This window comes from Zootermopsis nevadensis, unplaced genomic scaffold (genome assembly GCF_977971745.1).
Source record: "Zootermopsis nevadensis isolate Lab colony 2312 unplaced genomic scaffold, Znev_1.0 Znev_ptg000002l, whole genome shotgun sequence".
In the NCBI taxonomy this organism is placed as follows: Eukaryota; Metazoa; Arthropoda; class Insecta; order Blattodea; family Termopsidae; genus Zootermopsis; species Zootermopsis nevadensis.
In genome coordinates this window covers 16,052,060-16,071,418 of record NW_028259134.1, presented here as the reverse complement: position 1 = coordinate 16,071,418, position 19,359 = coordinate 16,052,060, and the positions used below count along the sequence as shown (strand labels likewise).

The 19,359-nt window shown below is 35.2% G+C and overlaps 1 protein-coding gene and 1 long non-coding RNA gene across 5 annotated transcripts in view; one reads left to right on the top strand and one right to left on the bottom strand.

The window, feature by feature from the left end:
- LOC110835205 (uncharacterized) overlaps positions 1 to 19,359 on the top strand; it is a 54,251-nt gene that overhangs the window by 32,457 nt on the left and 2,435 nt on the right. The gene's annotated exons all lie outside the window — the stretch shown is intronic.
- LOC110835199 (uncharacterized) lies at positions 8,793 to 18,046 on the bottom strand. Of its 4 annotated transcripts, none has more exons than XM_022075173.2 (6): positions 17,888 to 18,046; positions 17,039 to 17,145; positions 14,678 to 14,777; positions 14,105 to 14,190; positions 10,829 to 11,009; positions 8,793 to 10,467 (listed from the first exon to the last, which is right to left on the bottom strand). In XM_022075173.2, exons 2-6 carry the CDS (start codon positions 17,102 to 17,104, stop codon positions 10,277 to 10,279), a joined length of 624 nt encoding a protein of 207 aa, XP_021930865.2. In that variant the 5' UTR covers positions 17,105 to 17,145; positions 17,888 to 18,046; the 3' UTR covers positions 8,793 to 10,276. The 4 variants fall into 4 exon arrangements, with proteins under 4 accessions (XP_021930865.2, XP_021930862.2, XP_021930864.2 ...); XM_022075170.2 differs by having other exon boundaries at positions 17,027 to 17,230; positions 17,888 to 18,045; XM_022075172.2 differs by having other exon boundaries at positions 17,039 to 17,230; positions 17,888 to 18,045.

Sequence of the window (19,359 nt, the reverse complement as noted above, 5' to 3'; positions counted from 1 at the left end):
ACAGTTCATTTGTTGTTTCCCTTTTAATTTAAGAAAGCGACTAGAATTCGGTGCTACAGAAATTAATAGGAAATTGTTTACCGGGGTCATAATAAACAAGCAATTTCTGTATTTAGTACAATGCACTTTAATAACTCAATTACTGTAAGAATATTCTAGACTAAAAATATACTTTTTGCTGGTGTTAATATAAAATTAGTCACATAACACATTACGTGACTAATTTTATATTAACACCAGCAAAAAGTAAACAGTCGAAACTTTTGCTGAAGTTGTTTGTCGGTGGAGGTTAAAATCAACTCCCAGTGATCCAAACGCACTCTTTATTCCCGGAAGGAAAGTCGATCAAGAAAAAGATGTTAGAGTGCTTTCAATAATGTATGCGGTTTAAGCGTGGTACTATATTTTCTTTCAACTCTTCTACGTGAATGCATCGTCGACTTGGTTCTTTTGTCCAGCAGATGGAGGGAGAAAACCAATATTATAAAGTGTGACCTAGAACTTCCTGATGTAAATATTTCAGTGACGTTCATTTTAGTATTCCTTTTAAATATGACTTTCGCATGTGGTTCCTATTCAGTATTCAATCTGATTCACTCGTCATTCAAGTTGTACAAGTCAGTATTGCTGGAAAAATAAGTGTCTTCATAATTTCTTTAAAAAAGGACTTATTTAAGCTTCTCACAAAATGTAAGATTTGAGGTTTTCACAGCGGTGAGTATGAATCGCCCTGATGACGGAGGCAGTATGACCTCTGAAACGTTGGTAAATATCGACCAGACTACATAGAGCAACAACCCAGAAGACAAAAATCTTTGTTCTCACAAAATGTAAGGATGTTATTCTGTCGCTTTAATATTACGATCTAATATGTGTTTCCCATGCTTGTATTAAGACAATTAATAATCGCTTTAACTTATGCATGAAACGAATTTCGACTGAAAGTAGACCACAATTACTTCACAGTTCTTCATTCACAATATTACGGTTTGACGTCTTAATTATATAATCTTTCCAGTGGGAAAATCATACTTAAATATACTGAGAAACATAGATTCTCGGTTTAGTTATCGGTATATTTTAAGATATTTTGAACATTTTTCGTGCGAGAAACAGAACACATAATGGAGAGAGCTGACAATTTAGTGACACATATTCAGCCCTAACAGTTAACGGTTTTGAATTACATTTTTCGCGAAGACCTTCATATTGCAATTTGTTGCACGATTATGTTTCGATTCGTATCGATTCAAAGAGCAGTTGCGGCAAGACATCTGACAAGTTTATGAGATTTATCGGATGAAAGTGTGGACCGAAACACTGGATACTATTATTTCATTTCTTTTCACATTCACGTCAGGCGAATTACGGAATAGTTTCTCAAATAAGCCACAACCGTTTTCTCCCTAATCCTTTATAATTAATCGTACATACTTAGGCTATTATCTCATTTGACGAAAATGCGCGTAATATTTCAAATGCTTCATAGTTGTTAAATAACTTAAGAATAAATATTCACATAACCATAGCAAAACATCTCATTGCGTGATTAATTAGAGCCATAAGCGACATATGTACCACTTTAAGGTAATGCCTTTTATTTGAGGTATTTTTAAATATTTGTGCATTTGGCTTCATAAAATTCCGTTCGTGTGTGCTGCTTAACATTTAACGGAAATGGAATGCCTGTGTCCACACTTTTGATTGCCTCTGCCAAAAATTGGCTGATTATGTAATAAAAGCAACATCGAGAACACATAGAACATATCCTTGAACTACGCGTTTTGAGACTGGAGCATAATTTTATACTCTTTTTCATTTTTTGATTTCCACTTCGACCTTCTAAGTCAATGTCGAGAGATTATCCTTAACCACTTTATATTCCTATCCCATTCTCAGCAGTACTCGTGAAACCAAATTACGTTCGTTTCGTGTCTCGTGTCGAGGGGGAGGGGTGTCTTAATCCTTTCCATCCCATCTTAGAGAGAATAACGTATTTCGTTTATTCTCGTTGTAACCGACTGCTTTCAATACTGGAAAATGAGATGCAGTTGGTCCGTAACTCACAAAGGTAACTGGAGAAATGTTATTTCACTGGCACTTAAGTCAGAACAGATTAATGATTCTGGACGAGATATCTCGTTCTTACATTTGAAAGTGCCAATTTGAAATACTTTTGTTCGTTTTAACCTCCTTATTAAATCGGTCGTTCATCCCGTTATTTCTAACAATACCACGTGAATTATTCTTTATAGAAGTATGAAATTATTTTCTCAGATTTAAATTTGCTGAATTTTTATGGCCGTTCCTTCTTTTTAAATTACAGCTCTCTTCAGATTTTGCAGTCAGTTTCTTTATAGCATTCTCTTCCCTTTAAGACTTTCCTATTAGGTTTATTTTTGGTGTTGCTTTAAAACTATTCTATGTTCTTTATATCATTATTCTTTCTAATATTTTTTATAAAATTATTTTTTAAATATTTTCTCTCAATCTGCCCTCCTTTATCACCTTTCTTACAAGTTTATTTCTTGTTATTTTATCTCTTCCATTTTTTCGCCATCCTTCTTAGCATTCGTGTTATTTTATTAGACGTAGTCTTAATTTTCTTTCATAATATATCCGTATTCAGGATTCTTGCTCATTTTACACCTTGTTTCACTCGTTCTCACCTTTCTCTCTTCGTTTGTCTCGTTATTCATATTCACAAGCTATACTTACCCTAGGAGGAAGCTGTAATACCCTCTTTAAATCAAACTGGAGCTGTAGTTAATTGGATCTTTATGTGTCGTATTTTCTAACTTTTGAAAAACACTTGAAGAACGGGAAGTTTAACTGGGAGGTTGGCCTCGGATTATGACCGCTTCTGCTTTTGTTCTTAATCTTTCTGGCGTGTTCGCTTGTTATGAGGAACGTCCCCAGTGATGCCGTGGACTGTGTCAGAATCTCAGCTGTGGTCAGAGTGCGAATCACGTTCAAGGCGAAGGGTAACGGCAAAACAAATAAAAGAACTTGCGACTCCAGAAAGTTATATTTTTCTGAGTAGTTTCTGAGTAGAACGCGGATCCTCTATCGGAAATGCAATCCACTCTCCCAGTAATGGGTGGATGGTGTTTTAAAAAATAGATTAATTAAATTATACTTTATTAAAGTCTTCAGAACCGGAATACAGTGCAGTACCCTTGCCACAGTGCTCTCAATTTGTCAGAAATATAATATTTCCCTAGCTATTTACTTGAAAAGAAGAATTCCAGTCTTTAAACCGCTCTTAAGACACACCACTGGTCTATTTTTCTTTTTTGCGAAAATAAATTATTTATCTTAGAGACAGAGTAAGTGTATTGGATTTTAAAATGTGTACCGTAATGAAACCCGAGACAGGGACGGAGTTACTCACTACTTTTCTCAGTTACTCTAGGGTTAAACCTAATGCGTTACTGTGTCATTAACACTCTATATGTGTAACTACCTATTTGGAGGGCAAAGCTTCAAACCTCATTTAGGTCACTGCCTGCGATTTTCATGGTTTTCCTCCGATTCTTTAAATGCTGAGAAAGTTCGTCGAAATAATCTAAGGCTATCTCATTTTATATACATCAGTTTCAGTTGTTATCATTTTTATCATCATATGCACATTTATTCGGCGTTATGTAAGCTGCGAAGGTAAAATTCTTCGTTAAATAACTTAAAAATTAATGCAGAAGCGCAAATACACAAAGGAAAATGTGGATATAAAAATGTCTGTCCAAGGAAGAGGGGAATGTAAGCTACAAATTGAGAGTAAGAATGATTTAGGGAGCGAGCCAGCAAGGGAATGAAATGAAGGCCTTAAAGAAAAGATTTATCAAAAATACCTAGTTGTATCCAAAGGTTAGTGTTGCCATTTAAGTGTATTGAGACTTATGCTTTATTTGCACGAAGAGCACAGAGTGAACTCATGAAGTCGAAGTCCTATCCGTCGGACTTTATGTTTCATTTCCGAAATTACTAAACGAATATATTTTATCTTATATGAAATCGAAATTGAACTTAATAAAATTTCTAAAATGTTATTAACACAGAAAAGATTACTGCACACAAAATTATAGACTTCATTAATATCTACTACCTTAATTTGTGACTTTTTCTATGTATTGAATATTTACCAAAATACCGGGAAATGTAATTTATGATTCTGCTTAACGTTTTATGTTTCCCTTTGCTACAATCTGTTTGTATTTCCAGCAACCGAAGGCATGTGAAATCTTGGAATAGCTACTGACTTTCCATAAGAAATTTTCTGTGCCCTGGATTCGGGTAATAACAACAGAAGTGCGTACCACGAAGTATTGATTACTGTTGGCTTAGCTGGCAGAGTAAAAAGGAAAAGATAAAGTCGCTTATTTAGAGAGTAGCTGAGATATGTGACAAACATGAATGTAAGTAAAATATCCCGTTCCTTGACTCGCTGTGAAGGATCGTCTCAATTTATCTTTCTTGAAACATGGGAGTCGGTCACATTCTAGTATACAAGAAGTTTAAGTGTTTTCGCTGTCTTTCAACCTGCAAACAATGGACATGTTTATGCAGCGGTTAAGTTCTCTGTTTGTACTCAGAAGGTCGGCTTACTGGATCGTAATTCATAATTCGTAAACTATCCTTATTGAAGATATTTTTAATTTTTCAGTCTGTTCAGGATAAAAACGTTAGCTAAACCACTGCCACCTGATCCCAAATCTTTACCTACTCACTATTCACAATCATCTTACCATCTCATTTAAAGCAGAATAATATTTGCAGTTTAAACGACACTTTTAAATAAGTTAAGAACAATTTACCTTATGATATTTAAAGTACAGACAGAATAAGGGATATAAAGTAATACGAAACATGTTCAATAAACGGAAACTAATGCGGAATTGGAAAGGAAAAAATGTGAGTTCTTATAGTTGTTGTTTACTGTTTGTGTAATTTTGTTCAACTCTGCATTTCCTTGAATTTGTGAGAATTGTAGAAAGCGTACGCGTAGTAAAGACTGTGTGTTTTACTAATATACTAGAAAAGAATGAAAGAAGGGAGCTAAATCTCCGTAGTAATTTTACTTGGTGTATTATACTTAAGTAGCGTAAATATCTAATTTGTTTGGTTTATCAGCATATGAATTATACACTAAAACATTTTGTATTTGTATTCACTGTATTACACAAAAAGTACAAATGATAACTGGAGATTCCATTATAGATCAATTTTTACTGCATTTATAACACGTGTAATTACCGTCAACAGAAATATCGCAGACTTGTCGTCATAATCACTAATTTTAATATCGCATGGACGACGAAGAAGCTATCATATCCAATATATGTCCAAGTATGTACCGGTGTTGATGCCTGTAATGCATCTGTTTCCGCTTCGGATTATATTTTATTCACACGTGCTGCTTCTGAATCGTCCAATTAACCGTGATAAGGGGCACGACATCAACTCACCATCAACACCTGTTGAGACCCAGACCACCTGTTGATTTCTCACTTCATCATGAAACTCTACCCAGAATGCAACTTGCTGTCAGGCTCGCGAATTGTGGAGGACTTTACGCGATAATGCACTCCAGCTAACAGGACAGAAAATGTTTCAAACTAAGAGACAGGAAGCGAAATGATTTTCATATTGAGGAGATTCCATTTTTTGTGTTCTTCACCAAATGTTCTTAGGCTGATCAACTCAAGGAGGATTAGGTTGGTCGGATGTGAAGCATTCACGGGGAGAAATAAAAATGTAAGAAACGCTTGGACAGAGGAATTAATTGACGAGTTTATTTAACGATAATTAAAATGTCTTTTTAAAATATTGACGAAGTTATTGACTGAATTTAACTAACTGAGGATGGAATAGAATTCAGTAACGGAATAACGCATCAATGTTTGTCTTTGAATATTTTTGTTTTAACGTGACTGTACCTCAAGGTAGTTTGTAAATTATATATGCTTATCCAGTGTATTGAAACCTTCTTAGTTTGAATCCACAGGAAGGAAAGTACAAAAGAAAGTATAAATAAAGTAGTTTCTAGTACTCTGTAATCTTTAGTTCTTCGGTTAGATACAATAATATTTATTAGAGCTCTGCTTTAAAAGACAAACAAAAAGAAGAATCAACTGTAAATGTTGACTCTTTTACTGTCTCCGTTGTCTAACTCAATAGAAGAAGTTAGTAGCACTTCTCTTACGGACTCCTGAATCTAGCAAGGTAACTTGAACTCTGACATTTCTTTATCTCCTCTACAACATTTACAGTTATATTTCAGTGTTTATTTCATAGCGTTAAGTAACATTCGAACTGTTAAAGTACTCAATTTTCGAGTCCCGTAGAAGGCGACAAATGAAAAGGCCATTTTCAAAACCACATGAGTCCTATTTTGTGAGCTGTTCAGTGGCAATCACCGGGTGAAAATGTATTGTTTTTCGAAAATTCACACCAGTCCAAGCCTTTATTGTGCGTGAGCAGCCTTATCTACCTTTTGTTTCCAAGTGAAACGACCCGAAACCTGGACTCATGTTATTTTATAGTAAGTTTTTATTTTAGTCTTGAAGATAAAGAAACCACTGAAACTCAGAGCCGTTTAAATAGGTCACTCCGGCAGTGAGAAAAGATACATAACTGCGTGATTCATGCAACTTACCTTCAATATTTTGTCTGTAATTATAAAAACAAGAGTAAAAGAATTGATTTATAACTCTGGATGCAGTAACTGCATTAAAAATTTCATGCTTGCCAATTTATTCTTGGAGGAAAATACATTTCTAAGTTTCTCTCTAAAGTCAGCTCTGTGGACTCGCGTGGTTTTAAAGACGAATTTGAATGCTTTGACGGAATGGGAAACTATTATATTATCAAGCAGAAATCTGGCCATTAGAGTAACTTATATAGCTGTACATCCCTAATGTGTGTTACAATATTTGTTTAGTTTACTATTGTTTAATTTAAACATGTTATTTTGGTATGGAGTTTGGAGGCAATTGAATTTGCGTATGAACTAGATAAACTAATTACGTTACGTAATAGACATTTCGTATTTGTACGACAAATTGTGTAACTTCACATCTGCTGCCTCTACGACGCTCGTTGACGGCGCCCTAATTCCCACGGCTTTGTTGTTCGTCTCGTTACGGAACATAATTAGATTTAGGCGGGATCCCCGCAGACCTCTTATTCTGACAGAAGACGTTAGGTAAATAGGTTAAAATAAAAATATTTTAACCATTAATCAAAGAAATAAATAAAATGGATAAGGCCTGTTCATAATATAATAATTAATAACCGTCACATCATGACAGTACCTGGTCATGAATAGTTTTACTGGTTTGAAAATATAACCTCAAAAGAAAATGGTTGTCTTCTGGTTTGTAGCACGGTCTAGTGTGATAGAAGTTACCGACGTTTCTGGCGTTCTTTATCGCCCTGATAATTGATGCAGCGAAGCAACTCATACGGAGTTATACATTACCAAATAATTTGCCGCGGGAAATGGACGATTATAAACCAGCGTTTATTTTTAAAGAAATGTCTAAACCATTTATTTTGTCAGTGCAAGAGACTTCCTTTGTGAATTTTCCGCTGCGTCTCCTTTTTATACTTCTTTGAAACCCAGTGACACAAAGCAACTTAACTTATTTTGTTTATCTACCTGTGTTGTTAGAAATAACAAAAGTCAACTTTTTTCACTTCAGTATCTGGATACCAATTTAGTCTTTTCTTACTCCTGGCCTTTGCATGTTTATGTAAAGTGTGACTCGGAAAATATTATATTTAAAATTACAATTTGTCATAAAGAGGGATTTTAAATTCCTTTATTTTCTTGAAAAAATTGTTATAAGTTAAATTGGAAAGTATTTTCAGATTGTAGAGATCCGAGAGAAAATAAAAATACGTTACTGCCCTCGATCATAATTTGCAAGTGCAACGGACGATCGTTGTCTGTTTAATTTTAGAGCCCGATGAACAGTTTTATGAAAGATATAACACCTTTAATATAATGAGAACTTTTGTTTGCAGACAGGTAAGATTTAGTGGAATAGGGATTAGCTCTATCTATTGGGCCCAACAGAGTAGGTACCTGAAGACGGATATAGAGCCCCATCTCCGAAACGTCGTTTCAATTTTATTGTGATTTTATTATTTTAGACGATGGAAAATATCGAAAGAACTTTTTATTTAAATAGCTCGCCATCGTCACGAACGTTTAGATCTGAGTTGTAATAAAATATACGTGCTTTGACTTAGTTATCAAATTGAAGAGAATGTGGTTGCAGAAAGTTTATAAAATGGTCGTGTTGCATGGGTCGGTTGGCCACCATCTCACCCACATTAATTCATTATGTCATTGTAAAAATTTGACGAGTTGAAGAAGGGGGTAGCTACTGCCAGTCACATTTGCTGTTCCTTCTATTTGTAAGTAATTTGAAAGACCTTCAAAACTGTCAAAAGCGCTGCGACGTTCAGTATAAAAGCCACATGGGCCGCGGGCAAATAAAGTTTGTGAACCGCTGTTCTAGACGCTTGTTCCGTACCTCAGGCTGTTAGGAAGAATCTTCATATGCAAGGCCTGAACGGAGCACGTCTGCTCTGTTCTAGAAATCTGTTACCTCGTTGGAAATATGTCTGAGAATTACGGTCGCTGTTTTAAATTCCTTGATTATAATCACAGCACTGAACGACAGTCGATAAGTAGGAATTTCTGGAACCCTCGCTACTGTGTCACAGAAACTTGAAAACCGAAATATTTTATTCCTGCTGTTATCAAAACTTAATTCGGGTAGTTTCTCTTAAGTCTATCTTTATTACCTCTTTACCAGTTACACTGCTAATAAACATTGTACTTTTAATAACTTTAATGATAAAACCAAAAAGTGTTTCATAAAACTTATTATGTGACGCTAATTTGTATATGCTGTATATTACTCCATTAGGTTCCTAGATTATTAGAGTAAATCAAAAATTTCGTAATAGGTTTTAATAAACATGGAAGTGTCTTTTCAGAAGATGTAATCTTCGATTTAGTCTTCTCTCTGGCTAAGCCCGCCTCAAAGTTGGACATCTTTCGAAGTTTAATAAAGCACGTTATAAAAATGTTACGTTATGTTGATGCCCTTTTTAGCACAAAATTTTACACGACATAAAGTATACACATCATTAATGCATTTAACCTAATTAGTGCTTGCCTGCAAAATCACAAAATAAACAACAACTATAATTTAATTAGGCCTATTGTTTGTTTGTTTTCTTCCGCGTCCATTTAGCCGTAATTTGAAAACCGATTTGCACGGTTTTAATACTAATAATATTTACATTTTTCCCCAACCAAAAAGTCCCCTGCCTTTTTTAAAATACCATGTAAATCTGCTATGGATAGTGATGCTTCCAGCAAGTATGCCATCTTTAAATATGGATTATAAAACTTTTTAGTGTCACTACTAAAATTTGCTTCGTCGAACATACTGTACTTCACACGTAACCATGGCCTTTTGAGAGACAAATCCTGAACGGGTTAGCGCTAGCTAAAATGTTGCGTGTGTAATATCCACCTAGCTGCGTATTGTGAATTCCAATCCATTGTCCCTTTGCAAAATTTAACGAAAATACAGTAAGCCCCTTTTATAAAGCATTATGAATATGTATGATTAACACAGCTGTTCACGTTTATATGAAAGTACACTCCAATATATTTACCATATTTATTACCCAAATAAAAACTCTGTAATGCAACTTGCGATGTTCCATCAGCACAGTTTTACTGACCAGTAATCTTTTTCTTGTTTCTTTGTTTCTCCTTCACTTCTTTGCTCTCTTCCTTTATTTGCATTTTATATATTCCGTTAAGGAATTCTGCAGACATTCTGTCGACGATGGGGCTTAGTTATTTTCCCTTTTGTGACAGCGTACCTTACCAAATATATTCCAGGAAGCAGGCCTTTGAAACATATTTCCATGAATAGAAAAAATAAATATATTAACAGAATGTATTCCTTCAACCACTTCTTTCTGATTCTTACTTCATAGTCAATTTTTTTCCATTTCTTACTTATTACATCCTGTTTTAATATTTTTAAGTATTTAATTCCAGAATTTGAGACATTTTCCGTTGAGGCTAAATGTGTTTAACCCAGGTTTAGTCTCAAATAGTCATGGTTTATTATTTTACGCCCCTATAAGAATGATCAGTACCAGAAACTAATTTTTTAGTACCAAATTGTCTATCACCGATTTATACAATTACAATGGAGTTAAAATACTTCATAATTGTTTAGTAGCCCGAGAAACGGGGAGGTGCTGTGATGTTGCTCCAACCCGCCGTTGTCGCGTGATCACTTTCGTCTGTGTGGTGTACGTAAGGGTTCTTGAAGCGGTCCAGTAGAATAGCAATCCTTTCAGATGAAAGCATAGGCAACAAGCAGTAAAAGCTGTACACAACCAGCAGTAAGTATACGTACACCCCTGAAACCAAGTTCGGTTCATTCATTAAAGTGAGTACATTGTGGACAAAATTGGTAAAAACGTATAAATGTAGTGAAGTTTTTGAATATTTGTTCTTGTTAAAAGGAACACGCCAGCACTAAAGTAAAGCGGAATTACATTCTGTTCAGAAACTATTTCTGCTTATTACATGTAGGTTATTGTACAACAGATTTCCGTCAGCCATATTGAAAAGCAGGACTAGCTCTTTGCAACTGCAGTCGGAAAGAATACCAGTATATATTTACACAAGTTTCAGTATATTTAAAATTAGCGAATATGAGGATTTCAATTCGTGCGGCTACAAGACACTTAATAAAGAAGGAATTGCAGCCTGTATTACCAACTGCGATGGCACCGCACACCATTGTAACGAATCCGTACGTGACTGCCGTAAGGTCGTCACTGATCCGAGCGGCGGTTACGATGAAGCAAGTGATGGCGCCGCCTACCACGACCAGGAACAGCAACCCGCACATCATCGCATTGCCCACAAGCCATGGCATAACAAGACGTCGGTCGTACTGCAACAAGAAAGAAGTGTCCGGCGTCAGAATTACAGATCTCGCGGCTGAGAATTCAACGCACTGTGTGTTTGTAGCAGATTGAGTCTGTCGTAATACGACGCCATTCTTCAACGTGTATACACGAAATCTCAGTCTCAGCTACTTCACTTCGCACGCAGTTATAAAGATGATAATAATTCAAGTAATTTTATTTAAAGTGGTTGACAACTGGAATAAATTATTTACAAGCAAATAAAAAAAGACAACAGAAACATATAAATAATACAAGTAATGTTGTACAAATACAATTAAAACTCGAATGTTATTATCTAAAAGTATACCATATTGCTTGAATATTAAAATAAGATAAAATGAAATACTGAGAGGGTTGCCCTAATGGGCAGTGGAATTCAAAACATTGGGATTAAAAGATCCTTGCCATTTGAAGAAAAAGTGGAGGCAGTCTGCACATAAACCTTCTTTAAATCTACGGGGGAGGGGGTAATGAAGTAGGGCTGGCTGAAAAGACCGGGGTTCGATCCATGGCATGGGTAAAGAATTTTCCTTCTGTCTTTGCGTCCAGACCGGTTCTGAGGCCCATTCACACACTCATGCGGTAGGTACTTTGTGGGGGGGGGATTTCTTGAGGATAAAGCGCGGCTGGAAGTAGCTTTGTCTAGTGACGAGTTAAAGAACTACCCGAACTTTCGCAGAAAGCGCCTGTATGGCTTTGCTTTACTTGAATGTTTGGTAAGGAAATATCGCTGGAGTTGAAAACTTGAGATACTTGGCCTTAGATAGGGTGTATACTATTAAAAGAGAAAGAGATCATATGACTTTGGATTGAATTAAACGGTTCAGGATGGGTGCACTGGCAAACGTTTGCGTACTCGACAGTAAACTTTCATTTTTCATAAAATGTTTGTAAAATTCTTAACTAGCTGGCTGACTGTTAATATTTCAAGAAAACCATGCAACAATATAGTTAATTATTAAGATTTTTTAATGAAAATTGTCCTAATCGGAAATAGATGCTTTGTGTTCCTGCAAATAACATTAGCACAGAGGCAAATCTAACAGAGTGGTAACCACAGTACTCGGCAAACTTTATTGAAATTCCACGGTTTGCAGCTGTGAAGGTTCACACTGTACTATTCCATTTGTTCCAGGGAACATTCTGTTATGTGCTTTAACCCTTTTGAACCTCGTGTGTCAGCACGTAACGTATTGTGAGTTCAGAAGTGGTGTGCAGAGAATATAATGAACAAGGGAGCAGTTATACTGGAGAATGTTTACATAGTTTGTAGACGAATTGAAACTGAGTCATGAACTATACCTTCTAATAACATAAATCAACATGGGCAGATAATTATTCCTTTATTTGTTGACATATGGAAATCTGTCCCTAAAGAGAGCAGTAGAATGTTTGGAATGTTTGTATTTGTTCTTATTCTGAATTACGTGAGGGAAGTCACTCAAGGAAAATTCGACTCAATGAAAGTGAAATCTTTGATGCGGTTCGTATGTGGATGTACACAAAACAATTCAAAGCTTACTGTGTGGATTTTATTGTGGTTTCACACGCCAGTCTGTGTTATATTGGTTGGGTTTTATGATTGCATAGACTATGATGTATTTTGGTGAATTTGTGTGTTAAGAAGTGAAGTGTTTATATCTTAACTGCGTCATGTTTGTGTTTAATCAATATAATAATTTATTCACCGTCCGTACACAAACTTAAAATGTTGTTAAAATTACTTAAGAATACATAAGATTACAACATTTTTTATAATTAGATCTTGATACATTTCACATTTGACGACATGTTTCGGTGTATTTCACCATCATCAGGTCAATCAATTTAAAACTGTTTTAAAAAACTGTTGTACATCCTGCTCCGCGTATATTGATATGTTTGACTGTTTTGATTTCTTTCCTTTTAATGCTTGGATGTTTATATCGGGTTGTGAGTAATATCGGACGTACAACGCATCACTCACAACCCGATATAAACATCCAAGCATTAAAAGGAAAGAAATCAAAACAGTCAAACATATCAATATACGCGGAGCAGGATGTACAACAGTTTTTTAAAACAGTTTTAAATTGATTGACCTGATGATGGTGAAATACACCGAAACATGTCGTCAAATGTGAAATGTATCAAGATCTAATTATAAAAAATGTTGTAATCTTATGTATTCTTAAGTAATTTTAACAACATTTTAAGTTTGTGTACGGACGGTGAATAAATTATTATATTAAGTGAAGTGTTAACAAATATTCTGGTAACAACTGATGAATCCAATTACCCACGACATTTTTATACGTACTGCTCGAAATACGTTTTTATATTACGTTTATTCATTTAAAGATTCATGTGGCAAAACATGTTAAATTTTACAAGGACGTAAGAGCATAAACGTAATTATAGTTGGGGCTATGTATGGAACAGTTTGTAGGGTATATGTTAAGAAAATATAAAATTATTTATGACAGCTGTGACGTAATCGGAATGTGTAGTATGGACTTTATTGCTCGACACTTACCGATTAATAGTGATTAATTAATTCTCACACTATAAATTGCAGCATTTAAATTCAAGAAGTCGTCATAAGTTTTTTTCCAGATTTTATCGTTTGAAAATACTAGTGTCATGTTGTGACTGCAGATACTACGCATTTGCAATTTAAACCCTACCGGTGGTTCAAATTTGCGAACGGTTAACTCAGCGAGTCATTAGTCGCTGGAACTTAATTTCCTGTTTGAAGTCAGTTGTGTAGATCACTTTTCGTTGATGCACTTTTAACACGGTAAAGGGAGATTTTCCGGATTGTTGTGTGCTAAATTGACTCCTTTATAGAGCACAGTATAATCACATTCTTTCAATAGCATTTAACGTAGACCCACAGTATTACATTCTATGAAAATCCATTGAGTAATTGCGGAGATGAAACGTTGGGAGCGACAGATATAGAACTTCCTGCTAATCGTCCATTTAATACAAAGGCCTTATAACTACAAAGGTTACTCAGTTTATAACCCATTGATCATCCATAACCCTCGTGTTACGTCACCCAATTTAAGTCGCCGAATGTAATAAGCCCCGTTACCTTGATAACTCCCCTCAGGAGCAAGCTGCTAGTTACCAACTCGGCCACACATAGAACCACCTCAAAGATTAAGATTGGCAGAATAACTGAAAGTAAACAAAGTTCAATGTTGTCACGCGAAGTCAAAATTAAAGTTAAAATGAACGACATGTAATAAGCTCTGAAATTTATACAGGGAATCAAGCACATGGATTTAAAATATGAGGATCCTCCTAAAACATTCCATTTAACATTAGAAATATTTTTAATGTTGTTCTATAACATTGTTAAAGCAGTTTAACAGAGGAGGTGCAGGCGGTTAGAACACGTGGTACGGACGCGGAAACATGAAATGTAAAGAGAATTTTCGTTACAGAACTTGTTGGGAACTACATACGAAGACGAAGCGTAGGCGGAATAGTATTAAAATTTATTTTAACTACATATATTGAACACACATAGATATAGGAACATGGTGATCATGAAGCTAATACTCTCAAGACAATAGATAATTTTCGAGATTATCGATTATAAGAGTGACGAAGATGTCGATTGTGGTCGTCATTGTTCAGACTTCTGATACTCATTCCGTACCTTCAGGATGATTGTACCACGCTCTGTGTTTCTGTGAATAATCGTTAGCAAATTTCACGCTGTAATATACACCGCAAGCAAGCGCTCCAAGGGACAGTATCTGCAACAGAAATACATCTTCATTAACTTAATACGTACGCATGTCATTGTGGGTATGTGCACGTATGTACGCGGTGTGCGTATTGGGGATGTGTCAGTTCTCAAAATTCAAGTGAATGTAGACAGGCATTTAAGCATCCTAATTTTGGTCCTGACTAAGAAATATACATGCTTAAAACTTATGTTAGACGTTTAATACGTTTAGTAGAATAATGTTATCACAGTATCTAATTGCCACGTTTGTGATTAAGTATGACGATACTTTGAGTTCATATTGGGAATTTTTTAACTCCTGGGAATTTAGGAGCTGCTATAATAGAACCATCTACGTTTACCGACGTTTCATCGCCCACATGATGGAGGCAGCAAGGATCTCCGAAACGTTGGTAAACTTCTACCAGACTACACGGCACAACAACCCAGACGACAGTCATTTTATGAACCATGTAGCAGAAGCTTAATCGCGAAACTGCCGATAATTACAGTGACCTTTTTATCACTGTCAGTCAGTTGAAAAGGAAGCCACACAGTTCTGTCGAATGACTTCCTGGCTACTGGTTTTCGAAAAACTAATTTCCTTGGAAACATGCGGAATGGAAGAACTTAAGAATTGTCTTCTTATATTTTTCTTGAGGCAGTTTATTATGTCTATAATTTCAGTTTCTGTGGAACAAGTCTTTATACATTGAGCCCACTTGTGTGTTCGAGTTATACTTTAAAATGGACTTTTAAGGATTCCGAAAGATACTCTGGTGACGGAATCATAACGATACATGTCACATATTACATGTAGTTTGGAGGTAATGCCACTAGCATAGCTTATTTTTCTTTAGCATTTAACGCTAAAGCGCGAATGGGAGGGGAATGTATTTAATTGACCGAAGGGTATGGACTAGAATTATCTACGGAAAAGACCAATGACAGGCTTTTGTGAAAACGCTAATGAGCATTCAATAAAAGCCAGGGAATCTCTGATACTTGCAGTTAGTTTAAATTGTTAAATACGTATTACCACTTTTACATTCGCGAAAAACTACAATAGAACGAAGTTCTGCTCTGAATGATAATAGCACTAATGCTGATGGTCTCCAAACAGCATCAACTACCGCTTTGAACGCTAACATATACAAATTTTAAAAACAATACCAGTGTTGTATTCATTCAGAATAGTTAAGTGGTCTGAAATTCCATTCATTGTCATTATCTGTAACCGTTTTACAATGAGGATAGTTTGTAACTAGTGTGGGTTTAGTATTAAACTGTTTGAGCATAATTAACATTCAAACAATGACTACTGCATGTTCAAACAGACATCTGATTGTAAATACAGTAGCTGGTAGGTTGAATGATGTACGGTGGAATGCATTTCATTATAAACTAATCCACCTGTCCGTCATTTACTGAGAAACAGTTTTCGTCGCTACAACGTTAACTCAGATCAATACATTTTCAATCAAGCGATAAGTAGCTGTATTACATCCAAGCAATTCATTGTTTGCAGTAGAGTTGTTTGTATAGCTTGTAGTTTGTATTCCTGTGAAATTACTAGAGCAAACCTTTATTAAACTGCTTCTCCTTTCCTGTTCCACAACCAGTCTTTAAATTGTGTGCATTGCGACAACAGTACCCACGCAATGCCAACAGATTCTGGTAGTTCTTAAACTACTGACACTCCGTCTCCATACAAGTACTGAATTAAATTAACTGCATTGGGAAGAATCCTTCTGCAGAAGGTAACATGCAAGATCCCACATAACAGAATAAATTTCTTGGAACCAGAAGGTTTATTACCGTGTTCACAAGAGCCCAAATAAATATAAGATGCTAAGTAGAATGAGCAAACTTTTTCATATCCATTATACTTTTAAATAAGGGCGAGACATTCTGACCAAAAGTCGCGATTTGAGTTCTTAAAGTATGATTTATTTCCGTGTTCACAAAATCAGTACACACGCATGCGTGCTATACGCCTCTCATTTCTAAATTTTCTTAATTTGAAATCCTAATAATTTAAGATTACGAAATTTTTCACTGTATAATTTTGTTCGTCTTTATCTTATTTTCCTGTCTTAGTTCCAGATATTCTACTCGGCATTCTTTTTTCATTTTCTCTTCTTCTCTTGCATTGTGAAACCAAATCTTCTGAATATTCAACCGTCTAAAACACTGGGAGATAAAAAGGCTTTTCACACACAGGTGTGTCTACCAGTTCTGAGTACTTTTGTGCTGACAATTTTCGGTTTTACGTACAATGAATATTACCCCGACAACGATTGTTCCTTCCTTCAGGGAGCAGCCACAGCAGCATTGCCTCAACCTCACCGCCATCTTGTGCCTCACACCATGTCGTTAACAGAAGCCGTAAATCTCTGCAACGAAAGCTGCCATTACCTGTGAGGCCCACTCGTGTGGCAAGCTAACTGTGCTGAGATGTCGATGCCAAACTCTGATTCCCTGCGTTTATCAGTGTAGAGAAACGTTTTAGACATACGTTTTATGATATTGTTTAAAAAGACTAGTATTTCCTGATAGATACAGCGTATTTTGCTATAATAAATTAATTAATAATATATTGATTTTTAAAATCACTTGAGGGGAGAGAAGTGTATTGGACTACACGTTTTGTATTTGGATGTAAAGAGAAAATTACTTACAAAGAAATATTTACTTAAAATAATTTCGGAAATATTAAAATGTATTGTAATAACATGGAAAGCAGCATTTTAATGGAATGTAAAAAGACTGGGATAGTTAATAAGCCATGACAAGTAGGTATTTAAATATGATAATAAATGTTTAATTATTTAAGCAAAACATTTATACATGTGAGTGGAATAATATAGAGCAATCTTATAATAAATCAGCGGCAGTGTATATTTTAACATGCACAAGATGTTGGAATGGAGATTGTATTGACAGCTGGGATTGTTTGATCGACATATGAACGCAGCCATTGGAATATTTCAGATACTCTTTTGATCAAAATAACGTAAACTCTTTTTATAAGTTGACATCTCAACAATAACTTTTTAAGATAGGTAAAAAGATTATTATTACAATAATTAACACTGTATTAGAAATGTAATGAAAACGAGTGTAACAAATTCTTACCAATTTCAAGAAGTAGATGATCGATTATTTTAAGCACGTGGGCACGCCTTCTCTTGTTTCTCTGAGGCACTAAACATCGAGGCGGATTTGTTGGACGTATTTAACGTCCACTGCACTAAGCAGTACGACTGTGCCAGGTATACTGAAGGCAGCGTTGGGAAATTGCCTGTCGACTGGCTGAGAGATTAAACACGCCACATTACAACTGTGATAACTCAGTTTTTATTTGCAACATATGAGGAATTTGGAATTTATAGTCAAAGAAATTTGCAGTGCGACGGAATTTGTCAGGAATCTCAAAACTGTTGCATTCCTCATAGTTTAAGGTAAATATGTTAAGTAGATGTCTTTGCTTAATCAAAGCAGTCTTAAACATATTATATGAATGATTTGTTAACAATATCTTGAGTGAGAATTATACAGGGAAGGGCGTATTGCTGTGTATGTAGTAAAGAAAAGATGCAGAGGTTTATAAAATAGATAAATTGGATCTTGGTTATGACTTTATTTAACCATGCTTCTAAACTACATGACTACGAATAAGAATGATAAATTTGGAAAGATGGGCTTCGACCTTTAGTGACACTAAGTGGAATTATTGTATTATTTCCTTACTGTTTTTCATTTCCATTATAAGTTAAAATATAGAAAATGAAATCTTTTAAAATCGACGTTTAAAATATCACAGTTATAAAAATATGTTTAAAAATAATTAACATAATTCGAGTATTTAAAAAAATAATTGTTGATAAGAAATTATATTAAAGTAGCATGTGTAAATTGACTTGCACTAATTCGTGGTGTTGTAGTGTGTTGGCAACACTGGAACAAGAAACATGACGTTAGTTGATAACGGAATGGGGTCACTAAATGAACCTGACGATATTCAGTCTTATCAGTTCCTCCTTGTCTTCAAGGACGAGTGGAGGTTTTGCCACATTATTTCACAAAGCGACAGAACTGACCTGGTTAGTACCTACTGCTGAATTTACTCTAATTTTTGTAGATTAATTTGAAAGTTTGTTGTATAAGCCACAGTCTGTGATAGTGGCTCTTCCACCGTAATCTGATTATTATGTTTAACCTAATCTGAGGTATTCTTAATATATACGACGTTTCGGGAATTTGATATAATTTTATAAACACTTACTTTTTAATGCTACTGTCGACAGAACAAGAACTTCAGTTGATCTTTCTAATTTAGGAAATAACAGAGATTGAGGATATTTAAGGACAAGACGCTCAGAAGAATATTTGGACCTATTGGGGGGGGGGGGGGTAAAGTAACGGGAGGCTGAAGAAAACTGCTTAATGAGGACCTTAATAAATTTTTTAATTTGCTACGTATTAATAGGCTTATAAAATAAAGAATGGTTATAGATGGGAGATTTTACATTATTTGAGGCGATGGTAAATGCGCACAAAGGCTGAAAAGCCTTGAGGAAATAGACCCTTTCGAAAATCAAAGAGTA

What these genes read in the sequence shown, in the direction of transcription:
- LOC110835199 (XM_022075170.2), bottom strand. Translation starts at nt 17,104, where the DNA reads ATGGCGGTGAGGTTGAGGCAATGCTGCTGTGGCTGCTCCCTGAAGGAA. An exon ending in TTGTCGGGGTAATATTCATT is followed by an intron (nt 14,778 to 17,026) that starts GTACGTAAAACC and finishes TTTCTGTTGCAG; the next exon opens with ATACTGTCCCTTGGAGCGCT. An exon ending in GTGGTACAATCATCCTGAAG is followed by an intron (nt 14,191 to 14,677) that starts GTACGGAATGAG and finishes GTTTACTTTCAG; the next exon opens with TTATTCTGCCAATCTTAATC.